This window comes from Seriola dumerili, unplaced genomic scaffold, assembly GCF_002260705.1.
Source record: "Seriola dumerili isolate Sdu_G_001 unplaced genomic scaffold, Sdu_1.0 BDQW01002134.1, whole genome shotgun sequence".
Lineage (NCBI taxonomy): Eukaryota > Metazoa > Chordata > Actinopteri > Carangiformes > Carangidae > Seriola > Seriola dumerili.
This window is the reverse complement of record NW_019176389.1, coordinates 5,181-19,296: the sequence shown is the minus strand read 5'-3', so window position 1 is coordinate 19,296 and position 14,116 is coordinate 5,181. Positions and strand designations below refer to the sequence as shown.

Below are 14,116 nucleotides of genomic sequence, written 5' to 3'. Positions count from 1 at the left end.
TTCTTCTGTAGCGATGATGTGAAGATGATGAAGGAATATCCGCAGACACCAGCTCAGTTGTATATAAAAAGGTTTATTACAAGAAAGCACAGCATCTTTTGACAAGCATCAAAACAGCCTGTCAGAAGATCCAAAGCCAAAAAGAATCTCCACCCGTTTTTCCCCAAAACCATACAATTTATAGGCTGGGTAACCTCTGGGTACATATTCATGACAAAGCTAATTCCTAATAACCTATAGAGGCACAGAGCCAACATTTATGCCCAAACATGGTCATTCTGTATGAAGAGAAAAGATACCATACATCCTTTATTTAAAACAGTTGTCAGCTTTAGGAATGTCTGAAAGAAAGGAAAGGAAGGGGTGCTCACCCGCTTCTGGCACCTGACCTTTCACCTAGGGTCTCCTCCTAAAAACACTCCTATCCTTAACTCACATGGCAGCTGGGACACAACAATAGCAAGACGTCATCTTCTTCTCCACTGGAAGTCAAAGCTGTCTTTCTTAAAGTTAGAGAAAATTATATATTCAGCAAGAGCTAGTCCAGATAAATTCTCCAATAAGTCCAAATCTTTCTTGACATTTTTTAACTCTCTTTAACTGTCATGCGTTGAGACAAAGCCCCCCCCACCCACCCACCCCCTTATTTTGTCCTTTTTTGTTTATTTTGTTTTAGTTATTTATTGGTTATTTATTTTATATATATATATTATTATATTTCAGATTGAAAAATTAAAAAACCCAAGAAAGCATAGCTTGTTGTCTCAGGGATATAAACTAAACTTGATGAGGATGTTTTCTGAATTTGCGGCACGTTTGTTCATTTGCATGTGTTTTCTTAAGCTGCTGTGTGTTGACCTCTCAGGGCCACCATAGTCGTTGTGTTCTAACAGACGCCGAGGGTGTGGCAGACAAAGTATTTGTTTTGGTCTAAGATGCAGGTGGTCTAGTGCGACATCTAGTGGCGCTGATGATAGTCCCCAGAACCTTTAATCATGCGGTTTTGTGCTTTTATTGACTCACTGAATTTACCACACAGCAGTCCGGTTTTCACCCAGGTACCAGCACAATAACAGCTGCAGCTTCAGTAATTGCCGGCATTGTCATAAGAAATGGGAATGAAGTAGTGAAAGTCTGTGCATACAACATTTTCAGTTCTTGTTATTTTAGTCTAAAATAAATCAGATGAAAACCTTGTTCGAAAGCTGTTTTCTGAAGTTTGATTAAAATGCTCATTCTTGATCTTGACTACAACTACTCTAAAATGTTCACAGCATGTTGTAAACTAATCTTTTGATGTTAAAATGTCAAGTGTTTTCTAAAAATACATTCTAAAAATGTTCATGGTTTTCTTTAAGACGAGGTTCATCTTTATCAGGGGAAAGATTTTCTCATAATGCAGGTTCATAACAGAAGAGGTTCAAACACCAATAACCGTGTGAAGAGTCTATTTATTGCAATTAGAGAAGAGAATACTGATATTTCTGTCATTAATTGTAGGAGCAGACGACCGAGTACAAACATCAACAAAACCAATTTCATCATGGACACAATAAAATCACACATGAAGCATCAGTCATCAACTTCTTCAACAAAAACATGCAACTTTAAAGACAGAATTATTTTAAAGAAAAAAAGGCAAAATGAAAAAAATATGAAGATAAAAGTGTCTGTTATTTTAAGATAAAACGGACAAAAAAGAACATAATATGACAACATTTCTCACGACTTTTTCCCTTTTCATGAAGTCTCAGACACACGTTTCAGGCATTTTCATCAGCAACACTAACCACCTTATAACACATTCCTATTTATTGATTATAATTGATCAGTTCTTTCAAAACTCCTCCAAAACAGTTTCTCAGTTACACAGATAAATAATACAACAATAACTAAAACTACAAACTCTGTGTAGTCTGTTATGATGCCCTGTGATGAGATCTGATTATTTAAAATGAGTTACATCATACAAATTTCACACATCTTACATTCCCGTTTTTAAGAAAAGGAAAATCAGTCCATACTTTGTGACAAATATAAGCATCTTCATTCCCTCTTTTAATGTTTTCTTTGAATATTCACATAGAAATTTCATGCATCTTCATCATCTTAAAAGAAAAGAAATAAAAAAGAATAAAAAGAACAGAAACTTCTTATGACTCCTGCAACTCGCTCTGTATATAACTGAATTAAAATACATATAGATCAGATTACAAATAGTTGGACTCATCTGTTCAATCAAAAACACGCTTTCTTTAAATCAGTTAAAGCTTCTCTGTTACTTTGAGAAAAACTGCAGGTGAACTGCAGTTTGTACATTTCATCCAGACTTTTAATCGCTTCTTCTTTACTGTATTTTCTCCACTCGCTCGGAATTTCTCCTCTGCCCTGGAATTTAAATTTATGGTGGTCTTCCAGTTGTTTTTGAAATCGACACACAAACCATTTCCAGTATGTGAGTTTAGACTCATCAGGAGTGATCTTCCATGCAGCAAACCTTGGTCCAGCAGTTCGGTACTGTTTATAGGGAATTTTTTCATCTGAATCCGAATTGGGGTAAAAACTTTTATCACTTGCGACTAATGTTGTGCAGAAATCAACTTCCAGTTCCACTGTGTCTCTATAGTGCCATCCATTGATCCCAGCGGGGCGATGAAAAGGGACGCAGTGCTTTTCAGGAAGGTGATCTTCAATGGTGTTGGTGCAAACAGCTGCACAGAATGGACACGTTACCCAGCAGCACTTGCACAGCTGATCGATAAGGATTTGATCAGGCTTCAGTCTGAACTCATTCATCTCATTCAGTGAGAGGTTGTTCATCTCCTTCATGATGGGTTCAAGGCTTTTCTCTATCTCTTCTTTCAGAAACTCAAAACGGTTTATGTCTCTGAAGTTTTCAGGACAAATGGAATCAAATGTCAGATCATCTTTTAGAGAACTGGTAAATTCTTCCAGCCACATGTCTGTGTCTCCTGTCTGGGTTTTGACTTTCTCTGTTGCAGTAAATAAAGCCTGACTCACATGTTGTTTCATGTCTTCAACATTTTTCTTGAGTATATCCCAAGCTTTATATTTGTGTGATGTGAAGATGTATTTCTCTACTTCCTCTTTTATAAACCTCTCCACATGTTTCCTTGGTTGATGGATGTAGGTGATGAAACCACTGAAGTCCTCTTTCTCTGCCAGTGACTTCAACACATGTTTCTCCAGGTTCAGTCTGTTCCCATTGAATGCTGGGAAACTGCACCTCATCTCTCCAGCTAGATCAATGGCAGTCTTTTTACAGACAGCCTCAACAGTGGAAACCTTCAGTTTTCCACAGATCAGTTCTCCGAGTACAACAGCAGAAGAGTTTCCTTTACAGAAGCTTCTGAAAATGTTGTAATATTGATCCCTTTTGCTTTCTAAATAAATCAGTGCATCATTCTTCTTGAATTTCTCGTGGGACTCTGAAAGCCAAGTCCCTGCTCTGTCAAACACATACAGTAAGAGATCAACTGTAAACTCCTTCTTCAGAGCAAATTTCCTCTCTGATTCAAATTCTGTCACTTTCTCTTTGACATTTTTGGCAACTTCTTGCAAATAAGTTGATCTGTAGCCTCTTGTAGCTACAGGTTTGTTCTTGATTATATCAAAAGTCTGTCCTTCAAGATTATCGATCAGGGATCTGATCAGTTGTTGATCTTCATGCTGAAAAATACCCTTAATGTAACGTAATACTTTTGTACCTGTTTTTGAAACCAAGTCACCAATTTGTTTAATTTTCCCCTTTTCCCTCTCTTGAGACTGTTGGCTTTTGTCACAAAGCTCCTGATACTTGGCGAGTGTCACATAATGAAAGTAATCACAAACCACTGATATGTTTTTGTATCTGCCACTGATTTTGGATTCATCAATAAGAGCCCATTCAAAACCAAGCTCTTGAAGGATAGTTGACTGATCTTCCTCCAAGTTGATGTCTTCAATAGGTTTTGTATCTGCAGTTAGTTCTCTCACCCAGTCGCTCCAAACAGAGTCAAACTGGTGTTTAAGTTTCTTTTCATCTTGTGTCTTGTGTTTTAACTGATGAGCGAGCTCTTTGCTATTCTGTAGCAGCTTGTTCTCAAACTCTGTCTTCTGATCATCAAGCTTTTTACAAGCCTTCTTCTGCTGGATAACTTCATCCAGTTTTCTTTTCACTCCTCTCACCTGTTCATCATGAAACTCCTTGATTTTGTTTTCAAATGTGCCTCGCCACTGAACCAACATTTCTTTGTCTCTGTCATCATCAAAGTGCTTTGACATTTCTTTTTGGATTTCTCCATATGTTTTGCTCATTTCTTTAGAAAGATAACTGAGCTCAACCTTGTCAAGTTTTCCATTTTCAATTTTAGTATGAAGCTGGTTTTCAATGGTCAACATGTTGCTCCTCAGGGTCCAGGTCCAGTTCCCGTACTGAACCTCAAGGTTTCTGTACACTTTAATTTCAAGTGTGTTTTTGAAACTGAAAACAAAGTTTTTGTTCAACAGGGCATCCCACAGGTCATGAATCTTGCTTTTGAACTGAGACAGAGTAATCCCATCAGACTGTGAAGCTTTAGAGAGAATGAAGTTCTTCAGCTCTTGGACGCTCTCACTATAACCTGGATTTGGAGGAGCCATAGGTGGACTTCCCTCCCAAAGCTGGGCAAAGTATTTCACATCTTTTTGTACATCAAATGCAATGATGTCACTGAAACACTCTGCATCACAAACCTCCTCTTTGGCAGCTAGTTGGGTCATCTGGTCCAGTTTTTCTTGCAGGCGTCTCTTTCCCTCCATGTTTCTCTCTGCAGCTGAAATATCTGTCACATTCTGGTGAACAAACACACAACTTGGAGAAAGTTTGACTTTCTTCATCCTCATGAAAGCCTGAACAACAATCTGCAGAACATCTTGCATCTCAGCTGGATTCTCTCCAAAGATGTTGAGTAATGTCATGTTTCCCAGACCAACAACAAAAGTTGCCAGTTCATTGTCGTGGTTAAGAGCGGCGTTACCTGCTAATTCAAGAGCACGCAGTCCTTCAGTGTCCACCACCAGCACATAGTCAAACTTAAAGTCTCTCTTCATCTCCTCTGACACTTTGATCAGCTGCATGAAGGCACCCTTGGTGCATCTGCCAGCACTCACTGCAAACTGCAACCCAAACATGGCATTCAGCATTGTTGATTTTCCACTGCTTTGTACGCCCAAAACTGACAACACAAACACTCTCTGGTCACCCAGTCTCTTGATGACTTCCTCTAAAAGACTAGAGATCCATGTCAAAGGCACATGACCTGCATCACCATCCATCAGCTCCATGGGATGTCCTGATATCATCAGCTCTGCAGCCAGCTCAGGGTATTTAGACCAGTCAGTCTGACTCCTCTTTGTTTGTTTCTGCAGAGATTTATGGGCTTCATAGATCTGCCCCATTTCTCTAAAGATGTGCTCCAAGCCAAAAGTTGCTGACTGCAGTTTTGTTGATATTTGTTCAAGCTCAGTCTGTTTTCTTTTTAGCAGATCAGGTTTGTCATGTTTCTTCTTCAGAGCCAAGACCTCAGACCACTTCTTATCATAGCTTTGGAGAATTGACGTGAGATCGTCTGTGGAGAGGGCGTCTATTAAGATCTGAGTCCATTTCAGGAAATACTCTTTGTCTGTTGATGGCAAAGATGAGAGACTTTCAATGAACAACTTCACCAGTTCACTACAGGAAGCATCATGTTGTTTTTCTCGTATTTTCATCAGTTCCTGTTGCTTTTCACTTTTGTCCTTCTCAACGTTTCCTTTGAGGTGATACAGTTCTTTCTTTATTCTGCACCACTCATGCCACAGTCGGCCATGACAAGGGAGGAACTTATCTTTGATTTCTGAAATTTCCATCCCCTGAAGTAAATTCACTGTTTCCATAGCAGCAGATTTTCCTTTTTGGCAGACTGTGTCTTCTTCATCCACTCTGATTCCAGAGACCTTGGCCATAGTTTCAAGCTGGAAGGATGTTTGTGATCCAGACAAGATCTCACCAATGATTCTTTTCAGTTCTTCAGAAACATCTGACTGGCTTCTGTCTTTTAGACCCATTTTATATTTTCCCTTTTTCATCTGAACTGCACCACGATCATTATCATTAATGAGACAAATCAGAGGCTTTGGAGACTCAAGAAGATCTGAGATAACTTCATTACTTTTGTCACCTTTTTTCAGAGTTGGTAACAGAACAACATTGACTGAAGATTTTTCAGTCAGTATCTTAAGCTGTTTTTCAATCGACAGAGCATCACCATGAAGATTACAGAAGGCAGTGCAGTCAGTGAAGGCATCGTTGGGTTTTCCAGCAGGACAGTACCAGGCAATCTCTGCCACACCATCCATCAAAAGGCGAGATCTGGTGCTACCTGGGCAGTTTCTGTGGAAGAAGGTGTTGTGACGCTCGTTGATCAAAGTGTTCATCAGCTGAGATTTAGACACTGACAGTGAACCCAGGCGGAAAAATGACACCATGGGTGTCTCAGCTTTGCAGATGGGGGAACTCTTCATGGTGACAATGTTTGAATCACCCTTGATTTGAGTTGTCTTCCAGGTTTTTCTTATTTGTCTGAATGTCCACAGAGGAAACTCAACATCCAGTGTGACTGGGTCAGGAACAAGCAAAGGTAAGGCGTACTGACACTGTGACAGCTTTGTCATCATGTTCTGCTTAAGGAAGCTGTCTGAGCAGTGAAATACTGCCATTTGAACGTCCATCGGATGAACATGAGTTTGATATGATCGATCTGAGTTAACATTGGTGCTAAAAAGAGCATCTAAAGCACTTTCTTTTGTGTTTGAAGAATCAAACTGTGCAACAGGATTTGAGTGGCTCACCTCAGCTCTGTCTTGTCTTACAGGAATATATCTGGCTCTGTAGTCTAACATCATCAACCTCTGAAGAAAAGTATGAGCTAGATCTTCCTCAGATGTTTCATGGTCCTGTTTCACTGGTGGACCTATTTTAAGAAAATCTGCTGGAGACAACTTCTGTTTGTCTTGAAGGTGAAGTCTGTGAAGCAACGTTTCAAGATCTCTTCGACATTGTTCCTCACAGCTGATTTCTTCAGATTTCTTCTTGGGCTTTTCCTGATGATGAACCTTCAAAGAAATTGTAATGTATGTTAAAAATTATCACTTTTTGCAAGGGGATGTGATGAGATAAATATTCCTAAGACCTTATGAATTTCAGGTCTCTTACTTTATCCTTGTTTCCAGTGTCTTCATTTGTGACGCCTGTTTATTTGAAGGAAAGAAGAAACATTTTAAGATTACACAAATATTACTCACTAAAATTATGTGAAAGATTTGAAGAAAACCTGTAGGCAGTGTGCAACAGTTTGAACCATCTGCTGTGAGTCATGTTACGCAGGTCAAGAGTTTCATGACGGATCCACAGATTTCTCAAAACTCTACTTAAATCATGTCAAAACTCTCGTCTTGCATTATTTTTCATTCAGGTGCTGAACTTAGGCCAGATCTTTGACCATGACATCAGAGCTCACCTGAAGGCCTGCAGTGTCTCTGTGTTGCTCAGGCTGCTGTTGAAAGGATTTTCAGAATGAAATGATCCCTGACATTAACAAACAAATCAACAACCAAGCTGCAGTTAATTTACCTTATAAATAATGATCATGTTTGAATGACCCATGTGCAGTAAGAACTCTGCTCCACTCATGGAAAGAGGATGGAGGCTTTAAATCGTAAATATTTCTCCCACAAATTTCAAAGATAAATGTTTGATTTGATTACAGAACTTTATTATTAGCTGAGCTCAGCTGTTACACTTCTTTTTAAAAATACCTGATGTCTTAACTTGCTTTGGGAGGCATTTTCATCTACAGTGATTGAGATAAAATAACATTTCTCAGTGACAACCACGAGTTAGCTATCAACATCAAACCTCTTAAATATCAGTTGATGTTAGTTTTGTCCAGTTGTCCTGTTCTGTAACATTTGAAATGTCAAACTGATTTTGGAAGAGTTTTAATTTTTTGTGTAGACTCCTGTATGTCAAGGAGCTTTGATTTAATTATATGTTATTATTTGAGGCTGTTATTTGTAGTGTTACACTGCATTATGTGTCTCATATTTAGTCCCCGCCCTAGTATATAACATTTTCTAATAAATGGATGAACTGGTATTTACGGGGGCCCTGAGCGTTCAACTCAAATACTCACAACACAAACAAATACACAGTTTGTGTTTAGTGTATTTGCATGTATTTTGTTAAGTTGCAGTGCGTTGAGCTCTCAGACCCACCGTGGCTAATGCTCAGGTTTTTCTCTTACCTTTTGTAACAGGTGTGATTACAGTATTGACCACATGTTCTCTTACTGCTGATGAGCTGTCCTCATTCTTCCTTAAATGTTCATCATCATCAGGTTCATCCACTGAACAACACTAAAAAAACATTTGTTTTAATCTCACATGGATGTTATTTTATTTTTTACTTTAATCAGATTAGACCATTTTCAAAGTGAGAGGTCACCAACACCAGCAGCAGATAGAGAAACATACATGCTAAAAACAATCAATAAATGTTAATGTTAGTCAGACTATATAATTAGTAACACATTCAGGAAAACAGTTATAGAAGATCAAATTCCAGCCAGGACCACATGAAAGAATCGAGAAATTAAACTCCTCTGTATAAGCACTGCAAACTGTTCTTATATCACACCAGCTGGCGTATGAATACAAAAAGTAGTGACAGATAATTTGTAGACTGCATATTCTGTCAAATCAGAATGTGCAGTTTAACACAACCCTAATCTTGCACACAGTTTAAGAGACATATTGACCTCACAGTCGGAACTGTACTGTTCAATTTTCATTTCATAGCATCCCTTATCTGTTTGAGAGTAAAGGAATGAAGTTACAAGTTACTTACAAGTAGCTCCTTTAAACCTATGATAATCAGGGTCTTATTAGTTAAGATCGTCTCCGTCTACATCTACAGCTCTCAACTGTTAATATAAAATTAATTTCAAAATAGTCAAAGAAAAATTTCAAGACATATCACTTCATTCTGAAAATATTACATCTTCTATCACTGATTTTATTTTTAAGTAAAATTACTTTCATTTTCATCTTAAATTATTCTCAAAATATCTGTCTTTTAACTCACTAGTGTCCCTGACACTCCCTCATAAATGAAAAGCTGCGATAAATCGATAGTAATCATGTGAACAATATCACACAAAAGGGGGTGATGTGCTGAATATCAGCACGGCTGTGATTCGTTCATAGGTATGAGGCCACAGGCCGAGTATCGAAGACAGTCACAGCCCGGCAGGATGGAGATGCCTGCGAGAAAGCAGAAACCCTGCAGAAGGTATGGTCTTGGAGAAGGCGGACAGGGTGGACATTGTATTATTTCAGACCTATGAATTAGACTTTGGAGATGATAGAGACATTTTTTAATATGATGAGAGCATGGTATATAAACTGGCAAGAAGCTTACACTCAGGCGGGCCAAGACCTAGGTCAGTCAACCAAGAAGCAAAAGTTTAAAAGATGTGTAAGTGGCATCCAGCTGTATTAGTTTGACTTATTTTTGTTTACTCTGTGCCTGCACCTAGTACCAGTGGATCTAGAGGTTATGATTAACAGATCTGATTGTTGAATTTGTTGTATTATTATTTATGTTTGGTTATTAATCAATGGATCACATACAGAACAAAGTCTTATAGTCTTCAGTACTATTCCTTGAAGGAATTCTCTTCAGATTGGCCACTATAAATACTATATATTGATTAATTTTGGCATACTCAAGAATTCAGAACAGCTAATTCTGACACACATTTTAACACAAATGGTCTAGTAGGATAAATAATTAAATGAGATATCATTTTATATCCAAAGGGTCAAAAGTTAAATTTCACTATAACCATAATAACTTCTGCCAAAAAACACTTTCTGACATTATTTATTATAATTGTGTACCATCATATTACTATGGCAACTTGGACTTGGTTTGGTGTAGTAAACCAGCAAGACTGTATTGTAGTTTCCACTATGTTTTTTGAACACAAGACCGTACCAAAAAATTATCAGATAAATATTATCAGTACGTTCATTGGCAGACAATTAGTAGTTACAAACCAACGGGAAAAAAAACGCGATATGCAATTAATAAGATAGATTTTGCTAGTGTAATTAACAATAAGACTGTGGTAATGTCATTATTTGTATTAAATGTTTTAATTCTATCAGTACTTCTTTTGCAGTTTTGCACTAAGAAAAATCAAGTCAAACCAGACTAAGGCATATCGATGAACTCCTTGATACATAACTTAAACACTTGATCATTAGAATACGCAAATAGTAGTGTCATACAAGGCCTCGGAGAACATGCTTATAAGATCTGGATCTTAGTCCCTGAAAAGAGGCTAAGGAACTTTCCTCTCCCCTGCTGCAGTACATAATACAATGTGTGTAATCTGCATGGAAGTACACAAATAGAGACAAATAACAACGGAATACATTTAATGATATTTAGAACATAATTATAGTAAGAGAGGAAATAATAAGATTAACATTATTGATTAGAACTAACGTATTGTGGTCTATTAAAAGAGTATATGTATAATTAATAATTTTAGGAGTGATAAATTAGCACATATAACATGCCTAATATACTTCATTGCACACGTTACGATATTATATAATACTCGTGAGAATAAACAATGCTTGCTCTTCAACCAAAAGGCAGTATTCAATCAAATGTCAACCAAAGTACAACTAGTGTTTACAATGTCTGTATTAAACGAAACTAAAGAACAAACAACATTTTTGAGATTAAATTTCTGCCAATAAACCACGCTTGATGTATCAGATACGTACAAAAAAAATCTTTGTGTATGTTAAAAATTGTTTCCATAATTGCCCAAGCACAAGCTTTTTCAATTAGTGCACTGGAGTGCATGCTTCTATTCATATGATGATTTGGACAATAAATTTGAACTTTTAACTATTTTATTTTATTTTTATTTTATTTTTCCATTGTTCATGACTAAGAAAATCCTTCGCTATCTCGAACTTCGTGTTATTGCCGACCTATATTATTTCCAAGCAGGATGACTGGGAACAGGGGACTAGATGTCCGAGCCACTCTGCCCTAAGAGATCACCAATTGCGGACAGGTCAGATCATAGGCTGCAGGTAGCCAGCTACTTGCGTTGTCGAGTATACCCTCAGCTGAATGAACCGAACAGTTGTTATATCTTAACAGACATTGGTGTGGTACGGGTGGACAATGAACTGGGTTGGTTGATGGCTTCCTGATGAAACACAACTTCAGTTAAGTTAGTCTTGTCTGGTCTGTTCACATTGTCAGAATTGTATCTATTTAATCTGCACATTACAAATATCAATACAATATCAACTGCCCCTAATCTTGTGACCGGCAGATTCACAATTCACCACATGCACCTCCTACTTCCTGTGTCCTGACCACGCGCTTGTATTCTACAACTCCTAAATGTCTTGATGGAGACCAGGAGCGTCGTGTGATGGATCTGAGAGAAGAACTGTGGTAGGAATCATGGTAACCCTACTGTTTACTGCCAGAACACCTCCTTATTTGAGCCAGCTAGATTCATTTTTGTGTTCCGCAATAGATGTTCATGTTATCTTTTGTCACTTTTAAGAGTTTTCCTGCGAGTTCCTATGAAGTTTGCCTGTCCAGCGGGGGACCAGTGTGTCCATTCCGAGATATGCAGTGTGAACGGAGTGTTTGGACTGCAGGGACCATTCTGGATGAAGAGACTGTTCGTAAGCTGGCAACACTGACATAAGATAGAAATAAAATTATATTATGCCATTGAATTAGCAATGTAAATTAGATTGATTGCCCCATTTCGTCTGCCAGGTTTATTGAGATAATAATACATTTTATTTTCATTTTTTAATGTTGTCATTGCAGTTGAATCAAAATGAAAATGCAAATATTATTACATATTACACCTCTGTCTTGATAGCCAGTGTCTAGCCTTTCGTTGCTGAGTTACTGAAATTCCTCAAGAGATGAGCCAATGCAGTTTCAGTCATTTTGAATGTGTGTTTGTCCCTACAGCCACTCGAGGTCCAGGCCTCTGCTCAGCGAATATGAAGTTCCAGGTTGCCAGAGGATGTTTCTGCTATACCCGACGAAGTGGGATGTGACGGCCACGGGTCCAATGTGAGGATGGATCCGATAAACAAACTCTGCCCTCCTACCACCCGTGCAGACGCCAACCATACTGTTCCAGTGTGGGGCCCGCGCCAACAAGATGTGCATCCCGACCAAGTTGGTTGGTGTGATGGCGAACAACGAGCTGCCGGGACATGAGTGATGAACAAACGCCCCACCGCCTCCATTTACTGCCATCTGGACAAGTGGCAGTGCCCCACTGACCAGGTGTGCATCAGCATGGACAAGGTGTGCACGCCCAGAGGGACTGCCCCAGATGGAGCAGTGAGTCACCTATTCTGCAGTGAGTTTTATTTGGCAAGAATAACAAAAAAATAATGATATTTTGAAACTCTATCCATCTATATCTTGTCTATTGCCGTCGGGTATTTGAGCAGCTATTTATTAATATTTCTTTCATATAGAATATTAAAACTTTTTAAAATTTCCAATAATGCCCTGTTATTACTCTGGAAATAAATACATAAGTAACGGGTTGAATTAAGTAAAGGACTCTCGCAAATAATAATTTAACATTATAATTTCAAAAACAGAGACAATACATCAGAGAAATAGTACATTATTTCAAATCTAAATAAATGAAGTTGTCCATCCCTAGGGAAAAATAAAAGTGATACTGGATTCTATATAGATTATGCCGTCCAGCACTAGTGTTTTAAGGACATACCACACGATTATTTCAGTGCAAGTAAATGTCATAAAAGAATTGTTGCAAAAAGACAAAAAAAAACATGGACAAAGTCACACTGAAACTAAAACTGACAGTTACTACTAAATGTAAATACCAATGAATCACTGATTGATGTCATTTCACCAAGAACAAGATGACTGTTGCACTGAACAAGGGGAGCGGCAACGGTCATTTGCGTGGTTGTTCCACAGTGAGACCTGTGTTATTGGAGTATCGTTACTATGTGCACGTGTCCATCATCAGGTCTGACACAAGCTTCAAACGACTCTTCTAGCATAAGAGCTGGTGAGGTACATCAACTTGCATGTCCTGAATCCCCGTTTTGTCTGCAGCCACATGGCAAGTGCTTAGGCAATTAAAGCTGGGAGAGAGGAAAGCTTGTCAAGTGCTACTGCGTGGCACGTAATGTGTAGCTTCTATATCCGTGATGGATCGCTTAACCTGGCGAAAAGCTACAGAAGTCATAGGTCGGTCAACAAGTCATCAGATTACAGAATAAAAGCTTCTATTTATAACTAATACGTGGAATTGTTTTTATGTATATTGCGGATAAAATAGTGTTTTTCAGTAATATTCTGGATTTTATGAGATAGAAATGCCCGTTTTTTCGCTTATTGTGATTACATAAGACATAAGTTGTCAATTAATTGCTTGGATCAAAAAAGCCTTTAGAATGCAGCATATACAGGAACTTAAAAGTGAGAGTTGGAGGTAAGATGGTCTGAACAAAAGCTGAAAGGATGTGGGATAGATGATTTGGTATGAATACGTAGATATTCGCCGCTAGAACCCAGTAGCACAGTATGTGATCATTTCTGGTTGGTGTGTGGTTTTAAGTATATTGCGGTAGCCATGGTGCGAGGCGGTGGTAGCAGTCGCTTCGTTGTTAGTGTAGTTGGTCGGTGTTTGATGCTGGGAAGCACAGAAAAGGTGAGATATTCAGAATTAATTAATCCAACAGTTATGTTTTCCCGACCAACGCTAATTTGATTGACGAGAGGCATTTGCAATTGAGTGCTTGATATAGAGTATAACCAGCCCGCTGTACTGTACACTTCATGTATCTACTCCTGCTTAACCATTAAGTCAGTGTTAATTAACCGGTCGTTCATGCGTTCTCAGGATTGTAACAACTTTGCAAAGACTGAAAATGTATTTCCAGAGAAGAGTAACATTTTTGAATGAGCTACATGATT

The 14,116-nt window shown here is 38.3% G+C and overlaps 1 protein-coding gene across 1 annotated transcript; it reads right to left on the bottom strand.

Moving 5' to 3' along the window:
- Window positions 1-1,455: 1,455 nt before the first annotated feature.
- Window positions 1,456-12,406, bottom strand: LOC111239193 (interferon-induced very large GTPase 1-like). The gene is made up of 4 exons (XM_022769015.1): window positions 12,256-12,406; window positions 8,325-8,426; window positions 7,235-7,269; window positions 1,456-7,134 (listed from the first exon to the last, which is right to left on the bottom strand). Exons 1-4 carry the CDS (start codon window positions 12,404-12,406, stop codon window positions 2,239-2,241), a joined length of 5,184 nt encoding a protein of 1,727 aa, XP_022624736.1. The 3' UTR covers window positions 1,456-2,238.
- Between the last annotated feature and the right edge of the window lie 1,710 nt (window positions 12,407-14,116).

Bases quoted from the DNA above. Each gene is read 5' to 3' on its own strand.
- LOC111239193 (XM_022769015.1), bottom strand. From the start codon at position 12,406: ATGGCAGTAAATGGAGGCGGTGGGGCGTTTGTTCATCACTCATGTCCC. The intron at 8,427-12,255 runs GTAGGAGGGCAG...AGTGTTGTTCAG, and splicing joins GGTTGGCGTCTGCACGGGTG to TGGATGAACCTGATGATGAT. The intron at 7,270-8,324 runs GTAAGAGAAAAA...TCAAATAAACAG, and splicing joins AATCACACCTGTTACAAAAG to GCGTCACAAATGAAGACACT.